Consider the following 27,734-nt stretch of genomic DNA (forward strand, 5'->3'; position numbering starts at 1 on the left):
GGGTGACGGTGGGAGTGAAGAAACTTCTCTCCTCCCATCACTCCCCTCCGCCACCGGGTCGCCCGTTGCCCGTATCTGCCGTCGGGCAGCTCAGCGGCGGGTCGGGTAATGTGTAGGGCCCATTAGATTCAACCAAATGACAGTGATTCAATAAAGTATAATTTCTCAGTGTATCAGCAGCTTTACTTTATATGCCAATTATACTCTGCTTTGTGATAATATAAACAGATCTTAGTGAGTGTAAGCTTCTAATACCAGAGATTTTAGTCCATATGGGTGCAGATGTAAATTTAGCACTACTGGTGCCATTGTTCTGCTTACACGTCTTTTTGTGTATTCTAAATATTCTTCAATTAAATCATAGAGTCCCCTGTCAACTGAAATGTAAGTAACATGAGTATTTTCCTTTTATTTGATAGGAGCACCTCAAAAAGGAAAACTGCAGACACCAAGCACCATGTATATGAGAATCAATGTGAACTAACAAGGTTATAGCAGGGCATCTAAGAGCCAAGGTTAGCAAAGAAGAAAGGAATGTTGGAGACAAGCCCAAACATAGGCCGTCCATAGATTCACAGACACAGGGCAATAACATGTTCTGCTGTCACCTACCTATAGTGATCAGTTACATTTCTCCCTTCATGTATATTTACATAAGTAATCCCCTTTATTCAGTGTGGATTTCCCTGTTTAGTAAGTACAATGATTTGTTGCAATCTTGGATAAATCTCGGAAGTTTACAGTACTTAATTTAAAAACATTTTCCAAGGCCAATGACGAGCTGCTAGTCTGTACATGTAGGAGGTGTATTCAATGAAAAACATAATCCTTATTCACACACTTAATTGTTTTCTTCTATACAAGTCATGTCAGGTTTCTACCACAGATGTGACTTCAAAGGTGCTGCTACTTGTAATCTAAGAAGAGCTGCCTACAGAGCTGTGTCAGAGGTACTGTAACTATGGTTCTGTGCCAACAATTGCAGCTTGCAGGATGTCTGAGTACATAAAGGACTTAAGGAAAACTTCATGTTTTATGTAACAGCAGCAATCCCACATGGAAGAATTTTTTTTTTCCTTATAGAAAGTCTAGTACATTTTAAAAATGAATCTGATAATGATTTATTCTAGTTGTTCTTCTACTAATCATTTTCAAAATCTTGCTGGAGGTAAAAGATATATGGTTGCACCGTGCTGGATTTACTAAGTGGCAGCTTTTGCAAGATGCAGATTCCTCAAGGTTTTGAATCCTCACCAAAAATATTAAAATGTGACTAATATTAAATAAATAAGCAGGCATTTCTTGCATTATATATTAAGTTGCGGGGTCAACACTGCCACCTAGTTAATATAGCCCACAGACTTACAGCTTTCAGCAATGCATGTGATGCCATTTATGAGAAAAGGAGGATGTAACAGTGCAGACAAAGCTTAGGAAGACATCTCAAAGCCTATGCTCACTGCATCATGTGCATGTTACTGTGGTTGCCATGGCGGTCACATGACAGTATAGAAATTCTGCATAATCATCAATCCTATAGTTTGCCACACTGATTTATGTTATAGAGGTATTGCCCATAGTGACCAATCACATTTTGGTCATAACTTATTTGATACATTCTAAAAAATGAGAGCTAGAATTTGATTAGTTACTATAGGCAAAATATCCACTTTTTAAACCTGCACTTAATAAAATTTCCTCCTTCGTTTTTCCATGGGATTGTTTAATTTATGTGGTTTGAGTGTAAGTGGATACATAGGAAGTCAGTATGTCTAAATGTGGACTGCCTTTCATCAGTACATTACAGTGCTAGGAAGTATTTATGTGTTAGCCATATTTATTACTTACAGCAGAACCAGAAGGACCGGGACGACCTCTCTCACCAGGGAGACCACGGGGACCCTAAATTATGAAGATAAAGTATGCATCAGTTTACAGTATCATTTATGTATTTTGCAAAACATTATCATTATGATAAACATCTATTAGCCTATAGGGGATCAGGCAGTTCAGGATGTGGAAATCACTGTTAGGACATTTACTGCTTTTCAATGATCAAAGCCAAAGTGTTCTATAATGTTAATGAGCAATAACTGCTATGTTGTTCATTCTGTATTTTACCAAAGTCCCTAGTTCATTTGATTAAGGTTAAAGTTTGTTACAAAAGTGTACACCATGTTATGTGCACATTAGCAATCTACAGTAGGTGCATTTTCTTCATCGTAGAACCTATATCAGACACTTACTTTCATTTATCTGTCTTTCACTAGACTGGTCAAGAATAACTGCTAACTGTCTGCTGTTTATTACTGTAGTATGGAAGTTTGTCTTATGCAAGTAAATACCCCGCTATATGTCTGATAACAATATCCAGCGAGTTAATCAAAGGAAATTTCTTGATAGCATTGCTCTACAGGGACTATAACCAGTAAAGAAATGAAGAGTGTGTTGTATAAATCCATTTCAGTGAGTAAATGGGGGGGACAAATTTTAGATACAGCTCAATTTCTACCATCAAATCCTATTTTATATAATATATACATTTATAGAGAAGGTATGGAAGCCGATAAACAGTTTCTGATGACTACTTACCATTGGCCCAGGAGCACCAGCCTCACCAGAAGCACCACTTTCACCCTATAGGAGCAGAGAGCAAATGTTAAATATGAGACACCTTATCCCACTTAGCAGTGGATTTATGGCCACCAACTCTAATATAAAATGGCTAAATAAAGGCCAATATTGATTGTAGACCCTCACCTTGACACCAGCAGCACCAGCCTCACCCTTTGTGCCATCAAGACCTGGGTAACCCTGCAATCATAAATATTCAATGTTATTATTTAGTAAATGTAAATTGCTTATAGACTGCCAACATTGTATAATTCTAGAAACAAATAGGTGAGAAAGAATAAAGTGTCTACGTTTCTAAGTAATGGAACACAAATTATTGATTTCTGTTAGTTTCTGTGTAAAAAATTTTCAATATTGTGAAACTTTTTTCTTGTAGTAAGAGACAATGGGGTCCCAGCTTATAATTATTCCTTTAATATTATTTCTATATGATATACTGTATTTCTAACATTAGACTATAATAGATTCAACATACAAAGATAGGTGTTGAGCTGTCAAGATAGTTAGGTACAGTATGAAATTAAGTAGCTTAATATATTGTTATACAAACCCTGTGTCCTTTTACTCCAGGAAGTCCAGGAGTTCCGGGAAATCCTCGAGCACCCTTAAAAACAATAATAAAAAAATGAAATACGGTATAGCATAGTATACAAAAATTACCTTGAAATCAGTAATCACTGTATTAACATGATTTATGCTCAGTGTTGAATTATATCTCATGTAAGTCATGAACATATTTTAAACAATTGTTGCAAAACATGTTGCATTGATGTCATAACTATTCCTAATAAGCACAATATTTTTTTTTTTAAGTTTGAATGTTGAATGTAGGTCATTGTGTAGTGAAGTGATATCCCACCCATCAAAGGACATGATATTATCCAATAAGTTCCGTGATCCACAAGCAGGAAATCATAGTCTCAATTCACGGTGCCAGTGTTCCACCAGTACATAGTATCAATGATTACAAGGAGTACATGATGTCACCCATGAATACTCTCAGTGTTCAACCAATAGGATATGATATTCTCCAATAGTTGTATCAATGTTCCACCAATATGGCATGTTGTCTCCCATAAGTAGTGTTAGTGATCAACAGTCAGGACCTGATGTTTTCCATTAATATTGTCAATGTTCCACTAGTAGTAAGTGATGGTCTCCATTATCTGAGGCAATGTTCCACTAGTACATAATCAGGGTTAGTGTTCATCCAGCAGGACTTGGAGTTTTCCACTAATAGTGTCATTATTTCACAAGTGGGGCATGATAGCTTCCATTAATAGTGTTCAATTATCCAAGTTTCATGCTGTATTCCATTGATAGTGTCATTGATTCACCGGTGGGACAAGATGTCTTCCCCTAATCGTATAAATGTTCCACCAGGGGTGTATGAAGCCTTCTGCAAATAGTGTCAGTATTCCACCAGTACCACCAATGACCACAAAGTTTTCCATCAATAGTGCTAGTCTCCAATAGTGGGGTATAAAACCTGACATGTATAATGTCAATGTTGTGGGGCAGAGCATTGTACAGTAATAGTGACACTGATACACTTGTGGACATACATATGTACTTGTGGGTAGTTCTTAATTTAGTTTACAAATTGTGTTGGGTAACTAAGCTGTGATCAGTTCATATCATTTTGTCCATTAAATCGTACCTGTGGTCCTGGTGGTCCGCGTTCGCCAGATTTGCCAGGTTTTCCAGCTTCACCCTAAAATAATTAGTGAAAGACCAATTTGTTAAACAAGTTTGACTAGAACTAGCTGCCCTCTCTATCACGAGATATATACTGTTCTAGCTATTAATATACAGTTTTGCTATAGTACAACACCTTTAAATTCTGTATTTTCTTAATACAACTTTCCATGAAGTGAACCCATTGTAATAATCATTACCCATGATAGGGCTGCGGCCACAATAAACACCTATTTTTCGCTGCCACGGCACTATCGCAGGTAATATTTTTAGCACCCCTATCCAATTAGGTCATGCGGAAAAAAAACACCCATTTTTGTATGCGAAAATACTTTGCACGAAAAGCCGTGGACTTATGTATTTTCACGGCACTTATCGTGGGTTTAAGAGGCACTTATCACGGATTATGCTTTGCGTGCCTAAAGCTTGATAAGTGCTGGCATCAGGGATAACCGCTGGCTTATCAGGGCTAATTGTATAGTCCCCGGTGATACAGTTACCCGCCATAATTAACCGCAGGGAATTGGATACCACCCTAAAACTCTGAATGGCAATGCTGTACTAAATAAAGTATACACTGTTACCCATCACATATATGGGCATGCATACTTATATATAATTTCCTGTGTTTACTAACAATGCAAATTATACATATTTATGGATATATGGAAAAAAAATGTTTATAAATATATATTTTTAAAACTTACATCATCGCCAGGCTTTCCAGCAGGGCCAGGAGGACCACGAGCACCCATAGGACCCTAAAAACAAAGCAAAAAATTAACATAAGTTAAAATCTCATACCCATGACAATCATAATGAACACGTATGTGAGTGCTCCGCCACAGTACAGAGGTTGGAAATTGTTTTAAGTTCAAATTACTGTCCACTTCTAAAATATTGTGAGAAAGAAATTGAAATACTGAGTAGCTGAACACTCAGTCCAAGTCATGTACCTCCTAGTAGAATACATGTAAATTGTATGGTTAAGTTATACTATCTGGTTAAGTTATACTATCTAGTTAAGTTTAAACACCTACCCTTTGCTTGTGCGCAAGGGTATAGCACAACATTAATTTAGAGACTACAATAAAGTCTATCTGAAAGTGAAACCATACAATAAAGACAACATAAAGGGTGGTTTAAATGTTGTATGAAAATTTAGATAAACTAAACTCACAGATTCTGACAAGATGACCGCGGCAGCGCTCTATGGCTGACCCAGTTGGTTTGCATAATTAAAGTTGACTTGTTACTATTTCAGTCTATTTCATGAAGAATTAGACACTCACTGCCAGCACAATGCCCTTAGCTACACCCTGTAAAATAATGGTGCTCCAATGGCTTCAAAATTTGCTTATCACAATATATCAAAATAAATAAATAAATGACTTACACCAGCACCAGGTTCTCCGGGCTCACCAGGATTTCCTTGGAAACCTTGAGGTCCCTGAAATTTAAACCAGAGTTAATAAAAAGAACCTCAAACTACAGTCAACATGTCATCCTGAGACTTGTGACAGGACGTAAGCACTTACAGGTGAGCCTGATGGTCCAGGAGGTCCTCTGGGTCCCATAGGGCCCTTGAATATAAATAAAACATGATTAAAATATGAGTTAGATGGTAAAACATTATTGAAAATGGAATCAATGGGCTTCTGTACAGCAGAGCTGGTGCGTAACTGTGTGCTTTTTGTTGGAGCTAACTAACACATCTATATTTACTTAGAGCAGCTCAGAGCTTGGAAGTCTGCCATGTTTACCAGCTCTAGATTTCATTTACTACATGCCAAGAAAGGCTGGAGCGCAGACGTTTCCTGGAGGAATACTATAAAGCAGTAGCTGATGTCTGCATGTTTAAGACTTCCAGTCCAAGATCAACCAAACTCTATAAACAAATCCTGCATTATATTTACAGGTTTGTTTTTTGTTTTTTTGCACAGCATGGAAAGGATCAGGGGAAAGACATCAAAGTAATTCTGTGTTACTTCTGTAAGCACAGTGAAATAAATATTGTAGGTTGCATTCTTGCTTACACCTTTGTTAGGGTCCTATGAAAGTCACTGTACTGAGCCTGTCCTCTAGGTGGCTCCATAATTAATTTGAGTTTACTTGCGATATAGAAACATTCTTACCATTGGTCCTTGCATAACACCCATTTGTGCGCCTCCAGCTTTTTCATCAAAACCTCCAGTCATCTGAGCAGCAAAGTTCTGTGGAACCAAACATCCACATTAGTATTTACAGATATAAAGATATAACACACAATTGTTTCACAGTCTAGACTTTCAAAGTTAAAAAAACAAAAACAAAAAAAAGTCAAAACAATAAAGTTTCTTTCTACATGTCAATAATTATCTTTGTCACACTTTACTTCATTCTCAAACTGTTGTCAGTTAACCCTTTCACTGCTGGGGCCTACTTCACCTCAGGTTATTTTTGCACTTTCTGGACAATCGAACATCTCTAAGTTTCGTATGCAGGAATCACATAAAAGCATACCTTTTTTTAGACTTTGAATTTTATGAAAATGCCATTAGTTTTTTTCTTTTAACACAGCAATAAAATCTATCCAAAATTGCAAAAAATAAATAAATGTATATATATATATATATATATATATATATTCCTACTTTGGTCATAAATGATAATTTCTGGGTGCACATTATTCAAAAGTGGGGACTTCCCTCTTTCAAATGAGTATTCCTCTGAGTTTATTGATTTCAGGGTAGGGTATGATATTCCCTCATCATCCTTGGACATCTTTATTTTTCTGCATTGTAGGAGGTCTTGTCTAGTGATCACACTGATTACAGAAAATAACTTTTAAAGGTGCACATAGTTTAAAAGAGGGTACTCTTGATTATTTTTCCTATAATGTAGAGAAGCTCTGCCCCCTCAGTGACATCATCATAGGCCACTACACTGACATCATTCCCCACTCCTCACTGGTACTAGTTGCCAGTGAGCCTTGGGAAGTATATTTAATGTTTACTGTTAGATGTTGGAAAGATTTTTTGTGAAGCTATTTACTCAGGCATTTAAAGTATTGTATGACTGCAAACTGTAACTGAAAAAATTCTGCACTGTTTCCTGACATAATGTGGTCAATTCATTTAGGGGCAAATTGCGGCAATGCACATAATGTGCTTTAACAACAGCATTGGAACACCAGCAACAACAAATTGCCCTCAATTCAACCTAATTTTGCTCAGAGATCGCATGATTTTGTTTGCTGCCCCAGAGGCTGCAAGTGCAGCATATGCGCCCTAAAGATCACAGACATCGACTGCAACTGAACTGACCCCAACGTGTTTACGAAGAAATTGCGCCATGCTTCTCTTTTGTTTTTATCTTTGTGGAAACACTTTATGTCATCACATATATATATATATATATATAATATTTTGCCCTTACGTTTGAGCAGCCTATTCATATAGCAGCCTTTCGTTACTCTATAGATGTAGAGTTTTTCCCCTTCCCTCTATATAAGCACCTGTAGTACTTATATTTTTAAAGTATAATACATGCTGAGCACAAATCAGACTCATCCTTAGCGCACAAGTGGTTAAAGTGAAATTGTTTAGCCCTTTAGGCCTTTCTGTGACTTATTAACTCCCTTATTTATGTGACTTATATCTTACAAGGAAGAGAAACCTCCAATGTTCCTATTGAAATCCATCTTAAATGGGACTTTACTATATTACTAATGCAATCGGAAATGTAACCCCATACAGAAGGTTCTTTATCCCTGTACTAAACTTAAATGTGCACTTGGAAGAAATTCAGCATTTACTTTGTTTATTTTCAATAAAAATAATTAATTAGGTTTAATTAGTGGCTAAATTATCTGAAATATTCTAAATTCAATTATATATCACAATTAATTTATATTTAGTGTGTGGTGTTACAGTTGTAAGTTGGATCTTCAATAGCTGGTATCTAATTAAATGTAATAATATATATAGCCTTCATTTAAAATGTAGCACCCCCTAGTGGATAAATAAAGCCTCTTTCAGATGGGTCATTTTATGTAGTATGCAGTATTCACATTTTTGTCAGGAACCATTCTTCTCTACAAACATGGCGCTGACATCTGTGTAGAAAAGAGCGCAGACCCTGGCACAGTGCTAGAGCACTTGTTATCTTCTGTGTATGCACCATGTTTCCTGTCATTTCTTTGGACATGTAGTGTTGGCACCATAAGTCCAAGAAATCGTATATGAAGTAAGTGCTGGTTGCTGCCCTGTCAGGCCTTGTACTGGCTGCAGGGCCCATGTGCACTGCACATCCTGCAGCCAGTATAGATACGCCTCTGTGACCTGCACAGAGGCCTGAGGCCTTTATAAGCATGACATCCTCCATGACAGATAATATCTTTATAACTTAAATTAGTGGACCACTTATTCTAGATTTGCCCACAGCCACTCTTTCACTCTAACTGCTGTTTAAACATCCTCTGATGAAAAGTATCTTGCGGGTGCAGGCTATTGACGAGATATGCATCGGTAAAGGTGGGGTGACATTGGAGTGTTTGAGGATGACGATGATGATTAGTGTTATTATTATCCTTCATTTATAAGTCCAGAAAGCACCAAAGATGTGTTAGAAAGCAGAGTCATGTAGCAGATACAAGTTTCTGTATTATGGGCATTATTGAATTAGTTATGGTAGATTACCACAGGATAATTGATCCCCCGAGACTATCCAATTAGACCCAAAGCCATGAGTTATCGGGGATCTTTTTTCACCTACTTTAGCAGGTTGAAAAAAATCTCTGGTAATCAGCAGGTTAACGGGTACTGTGACCCAGTTAACGCATGAACTTTTCATGGATTCTGTGTGTAAACGCCCCTTAACCCATGTTATCGCCCGTTAACAAGCTACTTTAACAGGTGTTAACTAGGCTATCAGGATAAATCAGAAGCCCAATTGAATAGACCCAGATGTTAAAGTCCAATGCTTCCTCCATTTGTCACCCATGGTAATTTACTGCTGGTAATTAAACACCAGCCTTTATCTGCTTATCGGATGAACAAAAAGATAACATAAATCTATGTCTATTTTACAATATTTTGGTGTTTTTAGATGGATTTTCTCTGAGCTTTGAGGCATTTTGTACAAATTCATGCAAATGTAGTTATTTATTTAATTAAAAGGATATATGTAAACATATACATAATCTGTAGACACTACAGATAATGATCATAATAACATCAGAGCTATTGATATATTTGGAGAGAATTTTAATTTCCCTTGAAAAATTGTTAGTTTAGACTTTGGGGGCTTTTTTAATTTATTTTTTTAGGGTGGATTCATTAATACTGCATTTAGGTGAAACATTTGCTCTGAACTACAGTAACCAATCAATAATTAGCTTTTATTTGTTTAGTGCAAGCTAGACAATGAAAGCAGCTGTCTGATTGGCCACTCTGGATTAGTGCAATACATCTAAATGCAGTATTAGTTAATTAGCCAAATTGGCTAAAATCTACTTGATAAATTAAAGATAAGGTCTGATTGCTAACATCATGTGTACAGCACCAAACTCTGCCTAAAGCCTGTACTCTCTGCATCTCATCCGGCTCCAAATGAAGAGGCAGCCTCTTTATGAATCCAAGATGGCCAATGTGGAAGCGCTCTATCCAGATAGAGTAGTTTCTCACTGCCTATCTAAGGTTCAAAATGAGGCCACCTCTTCCCTGGGAGGCAGCTGAGAAGCTGAGAAGAAACAACAGTAATGAATTGACTTCAGTATTGTTGAATTTAATAGTTTACATTTAACTAGTTTTGACATGTCTGTTATCAGCCTGGCAAATCAATATTAAGTGCAAATTACAATATTTGATTATTTTTCTGTGATGGTTGAAGACTGTGCTCAATTTGTTGCATATACTGTATTTATCCACGAATCACAGTGATTGCATTTGAGTTATTAACATCTATTTGCATTTTTCTGCATCATGTTAATATATGCATATAGTTTATACAGTATATATGATTTCTGAACCATTATAAAATGATTGTATTCTATTATTCTTATAAAACATAAAGTCTGAATTCTTACTTGTCATTCCCAAAAATGTATCTTGTAATGGTCATATTTATATTTTGTGCTATGTGCTGATTTTGGTGGCAGGAACAGTGACAGAATGATTGATCAAAGGTCACATAGGTCGCCAAGGTCACACAGACCTGATCTGGGAATTTAAACAAGGGTTTTAAACATGTCTCTCAATGTCAATGTCAATTTGGGCATTTAAATACTTTTGTTGTGTTTTCATTTGTTAATATCTGATATATGTGATGGCTATACTATATCATTCCTTATAGCATTACCAATTCAGCATATTATAGGGCCAATAAGTATTCATCTTGACAACTTTGATCCAGTACAATACTGTATACTTGAATATCCTAACTTTATTTGAATATTTGAATCTCAGAACTTTATTTTGAAAAGGGCAAAACTGCTAAATACTTTGAATATTACTATTCACTGACGCTGTAAAAATAAGCACTAAAACAAATATTTTTGTGGTTTTTCATGATATTTGCACTACACTAACTTTATTAAATAAGCTTTTGAATATTGTTTGTCATTGCACTTACTGCCAATTTTTCTATTATCCTACAGATGTGTCCTCCTACATCTAGCTAGATCCTGTACAATTCTGCTAACGTTGGGTGTCTTTTTTTCCGTAAAATCATCTTAGTCGCAATGCAATGTGACTAGTACACATGAAGAGACTGTGCTGATTAATTTTATATATGATACTTGTATATTTTGACATTTACTAAGCTGTGATAAGAGTGGAAAAGTGAGCCAGTGGAGAAGTTGCCCCATCAACCAATCAGCAGCTCTGTGTAATTTTATAGTATGCAAATTGTAGATGTTACTTCAGTGCTGATTGGTTGCCATGGGCAACTTCTCCAATGGCTCACTTCTCCACTCTTATCACTGCTTAGTAAATGTACCCTTGAGTCACATTGCATTAAGCCCAAGGTGCATTTTCAGCAAAAAGATGCACAAATGCTGTTGATTTTGAACACTTACATTATCGGTGCTAGTTTTCCCCACTTTAGTTTTTTGTGGTAGTGTAAAAGTACATCTGATGCAGCCATTTTAGAGGTGAGTAAATATTAATACAAATGCAGTCTAGAAATTGGATAGTAATTAGTCCTCCATGAATATTTCTCAGGTCTCATGAATATTAGTCATGAAATGCCTCAGTAATGTCACTGCTTCATACTGGACTCATTAACTACATTCTTATTACTAAGTTTAAATTCCCCCCCCCCCCCCCCTTCCTATCATATTCAGGATTTCCATCTTCTAATATGATCAGGTCTAGATTAATCATTTATTAATTCACTTGCACTGAATTATTTTAACCAGTACTGTGGTAAATTAGATGCCCCTCCCTTTTATAATATAAGTTCTCACAAGCAGGGCCCTCTCCCCTCTTGTGCTTTTCCTTCTCATACTTAGACTATATTCTACTCCATACTCTCTACAAGGGCACACTATTGCTGGGTAGACAATGGCCGATATATCGGCCATTCTATTGAACGGCCGATATAACGCAGCCCCGTCAGCCAGTGTGTACCAACGATTTGTCCGTGAACGCCGTCGTTCATGGACATATTGTGTCGGCCCTGCAGCACACACGATTACCAATATATCTACAGATATATTGGAGCCGACCACCTGTACACATGCAGCAGCAGCCGGCGGTGATTGACGGCAGAACTGGGCGGGCACATGTAAATGCCCGCCCAGTTTGGATGGATCAGGCGGTGTGTATGCACAGCACACTGCCCGATTCGGCTATAGATATATCTGCAGATCAATTGATCTGCAGATATATCTATCAGTGTGTACCCAGCATTACCCTCGGTTTCTGCCACCATGATGCTTATTTCAGTGTCATGTCCGCTGATGCAGCAATGTTTTTATACAATGTACTTGTCCTGCATTGTCTTGTACTGTAAGTTGCTGTTTTCTTGTTTTGCTCATTTGTTTATCTACTTTGTTAGGCGCTGTGGAACCCCCTGTGGCGCCATATAAATAAAGGAAAATAATAATAATAATTTGTCACTATGTCAGGATATATTGCAAGGGTCTCTGAGCTACCTGTTATTATAATAAAATATATTTTTTATATTAGTTGCTAGTGTTCAAGCAGTATATTATATGATCTAAGTGGTGGTATACTTAGTATAAATGATTCAGGTAATCATCTGTCACTCTAGGAACATCACGCTGTCTAACACTAGAGTTTTCATGCTGAGGATAAAGTGATGGGATCCCAGTGAATGGCTGTGAAGTTGGACAATCCTCTGCTTGTGCAGTATCCAGCAAAGTAAGAAAAAAACTTTCTGGGCAGAGAAGATTTTGTGTCAGAGGAATGCACACAGACCGAGGGATCACAAAGAGTGACTGTTGTCCAGTCATTTGTAACAGTGAAGTCTTTCAACACTGTCAGCTTCATTTAGAGATGGAGGGAACATGTCCGTGGTTGATATGAGCTGGGGATGTGAACTCTACAGATCTGTGGCACAGGTTGGGTGCCAGGGTTAAGCCTACTTACTCCGCCAAGGCCGGGAGGTCCGGGTGGGCCAGGGGGTCCTGGGTTTCCAGGTGTACCAGGTTCACCATCTCTTCCACGGGGTCCGGGAGCACCCTGTGTGGCACAAGATGGGTACATTACTCCTCATTCATACAAGTTGGTTACATTATTTCTAAAAAAAAAAAAAAATGCATCCATACTCTGACACTTTTTTGAATTTATATGGCTGCCATATAAGATAGAGTCCTTGTTCTCAGTCACTTATACAAGAGGGACACATTAATTGCCAGCATACTAGGTAGATAGATAGATAGATAGATAGATAGATAGATAGATAGATAGATAGATAGATAGATAGATAGATTATACCCAAGTCATACAAGGGGAACACTTTATATATCAATAAAATAAGGTCAAGACAGTATTTCCTACCACAAAAGGAGACAATGAGGGAGACTCTTTTACAGGTAAATGTGTAGATGAGTGGGATTGGCCATTGGTAATACTAAGATGTTTGATATTATTTTCTAAACTATGCTAGACAGCATAGCTTTTTCTATGCAATTACCTATGGAATAGTTTCCACAAATATACTGTACTCCATTATTTATAATGATTCATAAAAAACAGTGGGGGAGATGTACTAAGCTTTGGAGAGTGATAAAGTGGAGAAAGAGAAACTACCAACATATCAGCTCCTAACTGCCATTTTTCAAACTGTAGTTTCATTTTTTGTCCACTTTATCACTCTCCAATGCTTAGTGCATCTCCCCCCAAAGAGGTTTCATTCATACAACATGGAAGTGTTTAACAAATTACTTTATTAAATGCGCAAAGAAAGAGCAACCAATAAGACATATTTGTTCACCATCCAACTCACTTAGTTGATTAAAGCTAACTGCTCATTGTTTGGTGAGTTATGGCACAGTTCCTAACATATAGGTTTTACTTACTTTGTCACCCTTATCTCCACGATCACCTCTTGGCCCTTGTTCACCAAATGGTCCCTGATAAACAGCAATAATTTGTATTAAATACATATTTATCAATGAATATAAACATGAGAGAAGCATCTATAATTTACATCTATGATATACCTGTGGTCCTGGAGGTCCTCTTGGTCCTAAAACCTGTAAAACAACACATAACATTATTTATTGTACAATACTACTACTACTACTACTACTACTACTACTACTACTACTACTACTACTACAGTATTACATTTGAGCTGCATAGCTGATTTCATCAAGCAACTTTGCTTCCATGGTAATAAAACACTTACATCTTTAATATCACCAGGTTCGCCTTTTTGTCCCTAGAGATTCAAACAAAAACAAAGACAAATTATTTAGGTGAAAAGATGATTTTAGGTGACTATGAGGCAGATGTACTAAGCCTTGGAGGGTGGTGACGTGGAGAGAAATAAAGGGGCAGATTTAACAACTAGTGATATTCCTGTTATCACTCCTTACAAATGAAAAATGGTGCTAGAGCAAATCAGCTCCATACTGTCATGAGTTTGAAAAATGACAGATCGGACCTGATTGGGTGAAGCACCATTTATCATTTGTAGTGATAACAAGAATATCACTGGTTAAATCTGCCCCTTTATCTCTCTCTACTTAATCTCTTTCCGAGCCTTGAAACAAATACCTCTTTATGTTAGTGCAGAGATGGACAAAATAATGTTAAATTCTGTAGTAAACCCATAAAACATAGTCATGGAAGTTAGACACCCATGCACATAAATACAAATGGCTGCCAAAGGTTTTTTGTTGATGTTGCATTGACTACTGGGATCCTGGGATTTGTAAAGCTCTAAGTTATGGGTTTAGCATGTTTCAATGGGTTGGCGTTTCAATAAATGTGCCCGCTTAGGTTATTTCCCATTAGATCTATTTTGCTGCAGTTTTTAAATGTTTCCCACATTTGTATCATATGTGTCAATGAAGAGGATCTCCATAAACTGAAATGTATTCTTCCTAGCACCTCACCTGTACATTCAGAATAGAAAACATGCTTTATCATTATTCATCTTGGCAGTACATATCTAGCAAGCCAGCAATAGTTACTTGAAGTATTGTAATGGTTGATAAATTATTGCACGTCTGTTCTGTTCCTTTGTGACATATTAACAAGGACATGTATCAAACCTTCTAAGGAGGACAAGAGAAGCTTCTCAGAGCAACCAATCAACTTTCAGCTATCATTTATAGAGTGCATTCTATAGAATATAACACTGGTAGGTTGGTATGGCCAAATGATCCACCTATCCTACCTTTGATACATCTCCCCCTGATGTTTTGTAGCTGATCACTTAAACAATGTATCTAGTAATTGTATAGTTGTATAATTGTATAGTAATTGTAATGAAAGTTGATTACCTTTAGCCCACCTTGCCCTGTTCATGGGGGGAAAAGTAAAAAAATAGACAAAATGTTAGCATTGGGTAATTCATATTTTAGTTCTTTATACACTTAAAGTAAACAACACAGACTCTGATGAAACAGACAGACCCGAGTACGGACAAAGGTTGGACACATCGAAGGCCTTCTTCCCTTGAAGAAGTTAAGTGTTAAATCACATGACATAAAACATCCTCTACCTCTAACATAAACCTCTAACATGTTCTATGATTTCACTTGGATCTGTTACGGGACTGTGGGTTCCTACTTCCGGGGTACTCAAAAACAGTTCGGTACCAGTTGGTCAAAAGATAAATGAATGAAAAAAGTTTATGATTAGGTAAAATGTGAAAGCTGTTTAGTTTGCCAAGCCTTTTCAAAAGGATATGTAGCCATTTTCACATGAGTAGTTAAACTAGAGGTAGCTAGAAAATGGTTAGTTACAGGAAACGTTTAATACACACATGAGTTATGATAGATGCTATATTAGACTGCACATAGCACTGCAAACATACATCTTGCATCAGAGATAAAGGGCACAGCTCCTTAGCTGTAGGAGATGTGATGAAACATACAGTAAATGCTGTTTATGGTTACAGTGCTGACTGTGCAGTGTAAGTCATTAAAAAGGGTCCCTTACTGCTAGCTTCTGCCTCTTACAATAATGTAATATTTCATCTCCCGCCTGAACCATGAACAGGTTAATACTCCTTTTATATTTATAGCATGTGGTTTGTTCAGTGTGTGCCTTCAATCTGACTGCCAAGAGAAACCACAGGAGGGTAGTCCTGTGGTTTCAACACAAGGCAACAAAAGGACACACAGCCTCTCCTACTCTTGTGATGGATGTAATTGAGTACTGGCAATACTTTAATCATACATAACTGTACTATTAAAAGATTGTCTATACATTCTCCACTTTAAGAGATGCAGTGTTATCCTATAAGCATACTCTTGAACGTGTTGGGTATATCCTGACCACCGGGATCCCGGCAGCCAGCAATATAACCGCATCCCCTATTGAACCTATGAATTATATAGGCAGAAGTCTAAACAGACGGAGTCCTTTTTAACTGCAGCAGGGACCTATGGTTGGCCAGCTTGTTAGAAGAAGCATGCAATCCATAGGTATGCACAAGTAATTTATTTATGAAACACAAATAAATAAATTACGACCACTGGTGGTGGAGGACTGTTCAGTTGGGCAGATGGGGCAGCACTCTCCAAAGGGGATCTCAGCATTTGGGCAGTCTTTAGTGTCCTCGCAGATTATCTCGTCGCAGAGAATAGTCCCAGTGTCACAGACACAGATTTGACAGGGTTCTGGTTTCCACACATCTTTGTCACTATACTTCTGCCCATCCTGCACGCAGCTCCCCGCATCCACTGTGCCAAAGGGCAGGGGGTGTTATAAATGTAGAAAGAGGCAGCAAAGGAGAATAAGCAGAAATAAAATAAAAGGAAAAAAATATCATACAAAAATATCATACATTAATATTGTCATATATTGCGGTGTTCAGATATATATGACATATTTAGAGAACTGCTCAAAAATATTGATATTCTCTAAATTATTAATATTTTTAAATATGATTCTTCATATTTTAGTATAAAATAGTTTAAACTCGAGGTACATTTTATTAGTAGCAGCAGGTACAGTACAATAATGGGTGTAATGTTAAACTTCACCAGATGGGGGCAGTGCTGAACCAGAAAGAGGAAGGTGATGCAAGTTCAAATAATAGAGGCTGCTTGGGGTAAGAGGGAGGAGAATGCCCTAGTGCAATATTGGCTGTCTCTAGTTATAGGAAGTTGTAATATAATATTACAAGATGAACCGTGGAGAATTGTTAATAACAGAAGGGTTCTCTAAGGTCATTCAGGAACCTTAGAAAATTGTTTGAAATTAGTATCTATTGGGGCTCTTCTATCAAGATTCAGAATAAATATTTGGTTGTCATCTTAAGCTGTAAATAAAATGTATAATTGAATAGCAAATTATCTTTTATTATGCAAATAATGACAGCTATAAAGACTAAATATCATAAAATAAACTATGAAATTATGATGCATAGCTGCATAATTGAGATAGATTAAGAAAAGTAAATAAAATAATGATAAACTTGTAAAATGACAAAGGGGATATTATGGGACATTGTGAGTCATGAACTACACTTCTATATTCTCAGTCTACCTCCCTTTGGGTCCCGTGCCTACGCTTGGGTAGCCCAGAGGACCCTTAATGAATGGGCCTTTCTGTAAAATACACAGAGGTTTCAATTCACATTTCACTGTCAGGGGCCAGTTTAAATAAATATGGGCAGCATTTCAACTCCATCTGGAAACCATTTCTGCCATTCCTGCTAGTGCAAATAAACAATCACAATAGTCAATTGGGATCTTCAAATAAGGCCACATCTACCAGCTTTAAACCATATTGACATGTCTCAAGAGCTCATCCACCTTAAAACAAACAGTAGCACAGTTTTCTACATTGGGATCCCCTTCAAACCAGCACAAATCTTAAACCAAGCTATCAGCATGTAAGACAAATATTGACTCAAAAATCATTTTTTTATCCACTAATTTACTCTCATAATGCACTAGCTTGATATGTGCCTCTGCTTCCATGAAGGGTTAATTAGCGCTACACATGTCTATAAGGCCCTTTTCCTGTAGAAACCTAGACCAAAATACAATCTATTCTATCAGAAAGCTATATGTTACCTGAAAACTAATTGTACTAACAGTTTTCATATTTCTGCATAACAAAATGTTTACATATCCCTTTCTGCAAAGAAGTTAGTACTATTTATTTACACACTTTCTAGCCTGCTTCTCTCAGAATTTATACACCTTTCTGCAGATGTCACTTTCAAGGAAAAAACTTTTTTTTATTTTTAAGGAATGGAAGAATGATTCCAACAGAAAAAAATGGCAAATTATCAAGAAAACATGCCATATCCATACTAGCACTGCAATGGATTTACAATCTGTAGTATACAAAAGACTTAAAAGGCTCATAAAGGAATTTTTTTTTTTTGGACCATTGGGGACCTGCCCAAGCAAGTTAAAAAATGTCTGCAAAGAAAATAAACCTTCCAGCAGTTATCTAGAAGAATTGCCCAGCCTATGTCCTAGCCAGGTGTTTTCTCATATATTCCATTATTTTCTGCCAGTGTTCATAACAATGCAAGAATAATTTGTGAAAGTACAATAATATTGTGTATTGATAGCTAGAGGAAGATCATTGATGGTAAATATTATATTACCTTAAATAGTAAGGATATATTTCAACCAATGTAAAAAATTTTTTTGCAGTGCACCTTGCACGCACTCTGTAAAGTTGGTCACAAAAGAAAGGCTTTGTATGACATTGGACCTATTTAAAGGGCCCTTGGAATAAAATCCCAGGAATGCTTTTCAGCACTCACATGGCTTCTAGAGTAAAAGTTTGTTTTAGTGGTCATTAAAAAGTGTGAGAATGCAGACCCCATGTTCAGTATATCTCGATGCTAACACCTTTTTAACAGCATCCACATGATTGCATGTGTTCTGTCTCAGACTGGCACTAAAACCTACTTCTGTAACCTACAGTGGTTCTTCACTATCAATCACAGCCTGAATGTGGAGCCACAGGAATGTCCACGTCTAAAACAGTTCACTGTCATTATAAGCCTATTCTATTGCTATTTCAGCTGCTTCACAGTGGACACAGTTTCTTAGTCTTACCAGAAAGCTAATGATTTTCTGATACAATGAGTGAGCTGGTTTCTGATCAAATAATGTAATATAACTAGCTTAGATTTATTAAATCAGTTTAAAAAAAAAAGTAGAGAAAAATCTGGCTTGATTGTATTATAAAGCCATGAGCACAATGATTCAGTGCTGACTATTCAGGACACTGAGATTTGGGTAATGCAAGGTACAGTAATCGCAGCAGAAATACAGTAGCTGCGCTGCAGTTGCCAAGTTCAGTGCACACTGGATGCTGCCACTAAAGGATGCAACAACCTTGCTACTGTAGCACATTTGGGATGTAACTAATTACAGTGATTACATATCATAACAATGAAGAACAATTTGATTGCAAAGTCCGATTGCATTAACCCACTCAGGTCTGGATAGAAACTGTCACTTAAATATCAAACCAGCTCACGTCCTCACGTGCAAATTAAGTGAAATACTTGTGCGAGTCTGTGTGGATGTATAGAAAAAAATGTGTGTGTGTAATATATATATATATAATAAAATTATAATCATTAAAAAAAAGTTGTAACTTACGAATATCTTGATCTTGGCATCGTACAAGCGCTAATAATATGACTTGGGTGGCTGCGAACAGCACTAGTGTCCTTGAATCCACAAAGCTGAACATGTCTAAATATTAGACATGCAGAATCTTTGTGGGAATAAGTGAAGAAGAGGAGGGGAGGAGAGGAGGTTGGCTGTCCCCAAAAGTTATCTTGTCTTCATGCAGCCGATTTCTTGGGAAAAGAAGGAGAATCCAGTACCAGGCCCCAGCAGAAACTTAGTACTACCTGCTCTGGGCCAAGGTACTGAAGTTATAGTCCTCACTGAGTTGAAGTCAACGTATATGCCCACATCTTAGTCCTCCCCTGCCCCCAGCAGGGCTGAAATCTGAGTCCCTCCACTCCTCTCTGCCCTCTCCCCATCACAGCAGACCCCTCCTTCTCCTGCAGGGTCCCCTGTGCTAGGCTTGCCACACTCTGTCCCCTTTCTCCCACCCCTCTCACTGTCCCAGCCTCCCCTTCCCTCTGCCCTGCCTCCCCCATCACCTAAACTCTTTCATTCCTCTGTCAAGGAAAAAAAAAAAGTAGCACCATTTAGATAGAAGCAGGGGAGAGAAAAAAAATCCCAATTTGCTAAAGCAGGACTCCTGAGCGTGCTGAAAAGTTTTACTGGGGAGCTCTGTCTGGTACAGGAGAGAGTTTAGTTATGTGACAGCTGGTCTGGGTAGGTCTCGCAGGTTCTTACGGTACTGGAGAGTTTCTGGCTGTGGATGGTTCCAAGTCTCTCAGGTGGCTCCTGGAGTATAACTCATGCATAAGGCTCAGGGCACAGTGTATGGGGTTTGGAATGTATCTCTGCTCTTTTACTGCTACATATTTTTCTAACTTCCTTAAATCTCTCTTCACACGAGTTATTCCCTAACTAATAACTCCATCCATCTATTAATGTCAGGAATGCACTACTGCCTGCTAAGGACTAGCTACCTGCAGCTGCAGCATCATGGTGAACGTAATTAGTGTAATTATTTTATTTAAATGTAATTTGTACATTTGCTTCTCTCTCTCTCTCTCTCTCTCTCTCTCTCTCTCTCTCTCTCTCTCTCATATCTGTGTGATCTTTATTATTCTATGTGTGTGATAGAAGTACAACTTATCTTAGCACCATTTAACCTTCCACATTGTATATTGTGTCACCATTACACAGAATGTCTAGTGTGACAACTGGAGTGAATCATGAATGATCTGTCTATTGCAGCCTCATGCTAAAGCTGGGAATTGGTTTCCAGGCTGATGCAGGGTCTGGCCAGGTGGTCCTGTTGAATGGGATCTATGTATGCCTGCTTTCCCTTTTGGGCTCTAAGTGCTGTAAGGGAGGGTCAGAAATTGCAATTTAAGTACCAGTTAAAAGTTGGACTTTCCATGAGACAAGGGTTTATTTATTTGTCTGCTAGGGCTAATAAATGAATCAATATTTGATTTTATAAGAGTTCTCACAACATACTGATTTTCCCTTCAGATCTCATTGGCAATATCTGTGTGATGTGCTTGAGTGAAAGAGCCTTCATTTGTCATCAGCTTCATGTCTGAGCACTTTTACATCAGTTTTTACATCAAAGTTTTGTTTCACAGCAATATGAAACTTCATTTAATGTTTCATTTTCAGTCCTAAAACCAAATTAACTACATGTTCAATTTCCTGCTCCTTACAACATTCCCCTTTGTAAGAAAAAAATATATTACATTTAAAAAACCTGTATATCCGCCCACACCCACCACCCCAAAAAAATAAATTAGCCATTCATTTGTATTCACAATTTTATTCATGCTATAATTTAGTTGACACCTACATTTCAGAGGCGGAGTTAAAGCTGAAATAGATATTAACATATGCAGTAACCTGAAAGGGACCATGTAACCAATGGAAATTCATTTCCTTGAAGTTTTTGATTGGATGAAACAGATCTCATGGGTGTAACTGGGGATAACCAATTATAAGAGTTGCTCAGCCAATCTCTGTCCTCTTTCATTAGAGGATAATTGTGTTGCTAAATCTTTTAGTACAAATCAATATTATTTTTGCCTGAACTGTTTCACACAGCCATTTTTAGACCATTTATTCATGGTATTAAACCAGCAGTCATTAAACCAGAGTCCTGCAAGTTATTTAAGAAATCTGTAGTTGTTTATAAAGGGCAAACTGAGTTAGCAGAATGAGTTATTAAATATTGGGTGTATTTTATGCTAGGTGACAATTACATGGTTTGCAAAAATAATCCCTCACCTCACCTGTGTATGAAAGTAACATATGGCATGTCAGAACCAGTGAGCGTTGGATCGGCATCCATGCTAATTCTTTGTTTAAGGTCAAAAGTTGCCATAGCAACCTATCACGTTCTACTTATCATTTTTCAAGCACCTTAAGAAGATAATGGCAAGAGTCTGATTGGTTGCTATGGGCAACATCTCCACTTCTAAAAACCCAAACTATAGTAAATATACCCCATAAAGTATAAAAGGGCACAAGTTACAGGTGGTTGCATTGCCCTAAGCCCTGTGTATGTGTATATAGTGTCACAATATGAATCTCATATGTCCCACATTTCACAGGATAGACCTAATTTGCCTAAAAAAATGTAAGCTTTTATTTTCTATTAATGTAGACTCCATCACAGCCTTTGTTAACAGATTAGTGGGAACAGAGTCTGTTTACCCTCTTTACTAGCATATGACTGTTTTAATGTATGATCATATGGACCCTGGTTTTTGTTATTTTAGAGCAGGACTGGCCAACCTGCTGCTCTCCAACTGTTGTGAAACTACAAGTCTCAGCATACCCTCCCACCGATCAGCTGGTAAAGCGTGCTGAGACTTGTAGTTTCACAACAGCTGGACAGCCACCTATACACTACAGCAGGCATTCCCAACCACGGTCCTCAAGGCACACCAACAGTGCAGATTTTAGTGATATCCAGGCTGCAGCACAGATGGTTAAATCAAAATAACTGAGCTACTAAATAAGTCACCTGTGCTGAAGCCTGGATATCACTAAAGCCTGCACTGTTAGTGTGCCTTGAGGACCGTATTTGGGAATGCCTGCACTACAGTATACCTCCCAACATCGGGACCTTGCAAAGATGGATCCGCCCAAAGAGGGGGCATGGCCTTTAGAAAGGGGGCTTGGCATCATGTGCAAGCCATGATTGTGAGCCACGCCTCCCTTTTTTCATGACTCTGGGGGCATGGCCAGGCATGCCCCGAGTACCTCTGTCTCCAGTCTAGTCTGCTCTGCACTAAGCAGGGCAGCCAGCGAGTGACAGGAGCCTCCCAACTGCCCCCTCCCCCCACCACAGGACAATGCTGCCCCTGTTGGAACACCGGGACAGTCTCCCAAAAAATGGGACTGCCCACAAAAATCGGTAAAGTTGGGAGGTATGCTCTAGAGGATAGCATAACTAACATAAGTTCCTATGTGCACACAAAGCCCTGAGAATGCATTTGTATGCAAATTTGGTCACATCTTACACTGAATGACTGCTTATGCTTAGAGAGACGGACTAAGAGGAGTAATGGATGATAATTATAGGCAGAGTACACTAAGGATGTGTTCAGGGCCGGTTCTTGCCCTAGTGGCGCCCCGGGCAAAACGATAGGGGCGTGGCATCATATGGGGGCGTGGTCAGTTACGCCCCCATTTGTGCCCCCTGTAGCGCCGCTGGAAGAGAGAAAAAAATAAAATAAAATGTATACTTACTATCCCCGCTCCTGATTCCAGATCGCTGCAGACAGCCGCTGGCGCCACTCCTCTCCTCGGATCAGCATAGACACTAGAGGTCAATTATGACCCCTAGCGTCTGTGCCACAATGCTGTGCAGTGCACGATGACGTCATCGCGCACCGCACAGCAAAGGTCCCCTCCACGAAGGGAAACTAGACGCGTAGCGTCTGGTTCCCTTCACAGCGGGGGTCACAGCGGCGGGGGTCACAGCGGGGGTCCAGCGGGGGGCACAGCGGTGGGGGGCACAGTAGTGGATCTTGCCATGGTGCGGCGCCCTCCGGAAGGCGGCACCCCGGGAAAATGTCCTGCTTGCCCGTGGCAAGATCCGCTAATGGATGTGTTCACAAAAAAGGCTCGGAGTAGGACTCTATGCTGCCCTGTGCTGGCCCCACCCCCAAACCTCTGATGTAATGATGTCACACCTAAAGAGGGCAGGGGGCACAGGCACTAGATGTAGAGCACTGCCCAGAATGTCTTACGATGATCCAGACAGATCAGTAGGCTGCATGCAATTACAGGCCATTTCCTTGCATTGGTTAGATCCTACTAACTACTTTGGGACTCATTTACATTTGGATGTAATTTATTTTTTTACACAGGTGTTACTTTCACAATCTCCCTGAAATGCATTTTCAAAAGTAGGCAAGTATGTATAACATACCTCCCAACATCGGGAGATGGTAAGAAGTGACTCCCTGGCGCAGCAAAGCCGCCCCGGCTGAAAAAGAGGGGATGGCCTACATTTTCCTTCATTGTGGGGGCATCTGTCTGTTTCCTGTGAAAAGATGCTGTGCGTCTATTCATCGCCGCTATGCTAGGCAGAGCATTGAATAACAGGAGCCCCCCCCAAACACACACACACACACACACACACACACACACACACACACACACATCGCAGGACACTGCGGTCCACGGGTTGGACAGCGGGACAGTCCCCCCCAAAAAAGGACTGTACCATGAAAATCGGGACAGTTGGGAGGTATGGTATAACACTTTGTGACAGTATTATATTGTGTACAAATTGGGTAATGTGATCTTAGCATTCACTGCTAATACTGTCAACCAATGTGTGTTTAACCATTATTCTGATCAGGGTGCAGGCTAGGGGCCCCAGCTGCCAGGCACCCCTTGCACTATTGTAGCTGCTTCTAATGATGCCACAACCAGGTCACAGATTCACAGTGTACAGACATGAGAGGAGCTGGGAGGAGCGTATAGATCTGCAGCTGGGACTACATTGGCAAGAGTGCATAGGGTCTTCCGCACACTGTGCAGCTTGTGGTCAGTCAATGATACTTGTAAGAGTACTTCAGAGTTTACCAGTGATGCCATTGTAATTTAAAAATTGTGGGACATGGAATTCAGCATTTTATCAATACATAGACATGATCAAGAGCATGGGCATACAAGTTCAAGGGATTATGTCAAGTTTGGGGTGGAGGGGGTTACAAGGTACAAGGATGGACCCATATGCAGTGGAGCCAAGAGGGGGGGAGTGTACTAATTACCCATCCCCATGTCTGATGGAGGGGCCCAGTGGGTACCCGTGTTATCCCTCATCCTTACCTGGCAGCAGCAGCTGAAGTTCTTATACTCAGCCCAATGCACATTGCTGTGTGCCGGGCTGTAAAATAGCCAGGGAGGCATTTAAAATACAATGTTTTCTGTATTTTTTTCTAAGGGTGATTGGTCATGCCTCCTGTGATTAGGCCACACCCCCATAAAAGCACCTGTGACAGCCAGGCTCTCTACTGCCCTGCCCGTATGTTACAAATACTCACGCATATAGGAGATTATGCTGTAAGAAATGCAAGTGCTTGGTATGTGGGTGTCTGTGTGGGGGTGAGGGGGGGTTACAGTATGTTACAAACAGGGGTGCAGCGAGGGGGTATTACTTTCATGGTCTGGTTGGAGGGGCCTGGGTAATCTGCTGAAGGGTAATCCATTGCAGCACTTCTGAAGCAGGACTGGGGTAACAGGGTGATCGCCACCACCTGTAAGCAGGGCTGCCATTAGATATTGCAGGGCCAAGGACTGCCATAATAGGCAGGGCCCCCAAGCCCCCCCCCCCCTACTCCTGCTGTGCTGATTGTGATCTCAGTTGTGCCTCCATTTGTCCATGTCACCTCTCACTACTCATTTGCAACAAACAGTCCTGGAGATGGGGGCAAAGGCAAACATAGGAAGTTAAAGGCACATGTGGGGATTGAGAGGCACAAGAGGAAAGATGGGCAGAGGCACATATTGGGTGGAAGAGGCACATGGGGGGTGACATAGATGGTTAAATGGGGCAGGTGTATAAATGGGTAGAGTCATAGATGTTACAGAGTAAGAGGCAGAGGAACTTAGTAGTGGGCAGAGGCACAGATGTTGAGGGGGCAGTGGTACAGGTGGTGAAGGGGGTACAAAGGGGTATAGGCACAGATGGTAAAAGAGAGAAAGGAGGAGCAGAGTCACATATGGCAAAACCTAGGGATGGTACTGCCTGCCCCCCTGACAGCAGTTGCCTGTAACACTTCTACTCTGCCCACTACAGCTGGCCGCTGTATTGCAGGGCAGCCTTAGTGGCACATTGAGCAGTGAGAGAGAGAAGACTGACAGGCTGCCGAGAGTCAGGGAGCAGCAGCAGTCTCCTCTATCTCTCTGCTATACAGTGGTGAGCAGAGGAGAAGTGTTACAGGTCACACTGATCGCCCACCCCACTGGATCCACCACTGTGCTGAGTGCATGGTGCCCCATAGTATTTTTTGGGGAGGGGGCACACACCCCAAAATGACTCAGGCCTGTCTGAGTTCACAATAGCCCTGGTCACAAATACACAAATATAACACTGTTATTACTCTTGACTTTAAGTGTAAACTAGGGGCAGACACTACTGTTACAGAGATGCAGTGCCCTTGAGATGTTGCCTGCTGCATTGCCTCTTTTTTCCAAATGAATTACCCCTTTATTTTTTTGACTTAAAATACACCCAACTCTACATGTGCCCCAATATGTGCTGATATCAATGCTGTACACAGCTCTTACCGACCAACAGAACTAAAATATACTGGTCATGGTGGGAAAACCATGGCTGCTGCATGATCACCTTTTGATATATAACCATAGATATTTTATTGGTCCATATTGACTTAATTATTGATATTCTATTGGATATTCATGCAGCATGATGTCACATACTGCTCCCCACTAAATGCAGTCTGGCAAACGCTTCCTGGAATGTGCCCAAACAATGCAGCACTGTACTCAGCTAACTCCAGGAGTGAATGATCTGCAGCCAGATTTCCAGCAGCAGAAGCAGACGCAGCAGCAGCAGCCCAGCAGTGACATCAATGGGCAAACTGTCTTTTCCAAAGACGTGAAAAGACTTTTCTCAATTGAAACATTTCCTTAAGTAATAGACGCAAGATGTATAAGTTACAGTATGTTACTCTGGTGGATGAGAAGACTTTCCAAATGCTACGTTATTCCAAGGAGCCTTACTACTTAGGTATATACTGAAACACATGCTACATTATGATGGGTATATACTATACTTTTATTTTTAAGTTTTGTACAATTAAACACTTTGGTGTCTGACCCACAAAAATAAAACAGTAATTCATCACAGAACATCTCTCATTGATAATCAGTAGGGAAAATAAAATTCATTGAGATCAGTAAGTTTTATTCCAAGAAATCTAATTGGGAGTTACTGTGTCATCACAAAGTAACTGCTCAGTTAATGGGGGGTACACACGGAGAGATCCGTGCTTAAATTCTAAGCAATCTGACTAGATAGAAATTATAACGGATCTCTCTGTGCGTAGGGTGCTGGCGACAACAATGCGCGGTCCCGTGCGTCGCTATCGCCAGCTTTAGATTTGGCATGCATGCCAAATCTATTGAGATCGCTCATTTCACCACTGGGTGAAATCAGAGGCCCCCCTTGCTAAGCACAATCTGCTGTGTGCTGAGCCGGGGAGAGAGGTGTGCTGAGTGCTCTGTGCTAGATCGCTCAGCACACATCTCCCCCGTGTGTACGAGGCTTTACACCAGAGCCGGCCCTAGGCATAGGCAAACTAGGCAATTGCCTATGGCATTTGGTATGCCTAAGGGCACCAGCAGCTTTTGCTGATTAAAATGATATGCAGCATGCCTATATTCTGTGTGTAGCATTTTGTATGCAGATACAGCCACAGTGGCACACAGAATATAGACATGCTGCATATCACTTTAATTAGCAGAAGCTGCTTGTGCATCCTAGCCACACAGTAATACAAATAAAATGCATTTTCATAAAGGTGCCCAACATAAGCAGAGCTGCCAGCTGACTCACGCCAGGCAGCTCCTGCTGCATGGTGTATTGAAGCAAGATGTATGAGAACCATCTGTATCCAAGCAGAGGTAG

General features: G+C 39.5%; 1 protein-coding gene across 2 annotated transcripts in view; it reads right to left on the reverse strand.

The window, feature by feature from the left end:
* The window catches only part of COL2A1 (collagen type II alpha 1 chain), a 59,289-nt gene extending 39,337 nt beyond the window's left edge, over positions 1-19,952 (reverse strand). The window contains exons 1-16 of one of the 2 annotated variants that reach the window (XM_063952234.1): positions 19,598-19,952; positions 16,490-16,699; positions 15,293-15,309; positions 14,191-14,223; positions 14,003-14,035; positions 13,859-13,912; positions 12,927-13,019; positions 6,468-6,545; positions 5,871-5,915; positions 5,729-5,782; positions 5,040-5,093; positions 4,295-4,348; positions 3,185-3,238; positions 2,761-2,814; positions 2,593-2,637; positions 1,849-1,902 (exon numbers count right to left, since the gene is read on the reverse strand). In XM_063952234.1, coding sequence (XP_063808304.1) covers positions 1,849-1,902; positions 2,593-2,637; positions 2,761-2,814; positions 3,185-3,238; positions 4,295-4,348; positions 5,040-5,093; positions 5,729-5,782; positions 5,871-5,915; positions 6,468-6,545; positions 12,927-13,019; positions 13,859-13,912; positions 14,003-14,035; positions 14,191-14,223; positions 15,293-15,309; positions 16,490-16,699; positions 19,598-19,691 — 1,026 coding nt within the window. In that variant the 5' untranslated portion in view covers positions 19,692-19,952. The remainder of the gene's footprint in view (positions 1-1,848; positions 1,903-2,592; positions 2,638-2,760; positions 2,815-3,184; positions 3,239-4,294; positions 4,349-5,039; positions 5,094-5,728; positions 5,783-5,870; positions 5,916-6,467; positions 6,546-12,926; positions 13,020-13,858; positions 13,913-14,002; positions 14,036-14,190; positions 14,224-15,292; positions 15,310-16,489; positions 16,700-19,597) is intronic. The other variant, XM_063952235.1, reaches the window with a different exon arrangement.
* Between the last annotated feature and the right edge of the window lie 7,782 nt (positions 19,953-27,734).

This window comes from Pseudophryne corroboree, chromosome 2, assembly GCF_028390025.1.
Source record: "Pseudophryne corroboree isolate aPseCor3 chromosome 2, aPseCor3.hap2, whole genome shotgun sequence".
In the NCBI taxonomy this organism is placed as follows: Eukaryota; Metazoa; Chordata; class Amphibia; order Anura; family Myobatrachidae; genus Pseudophryne; species Pseudophryne corroboree.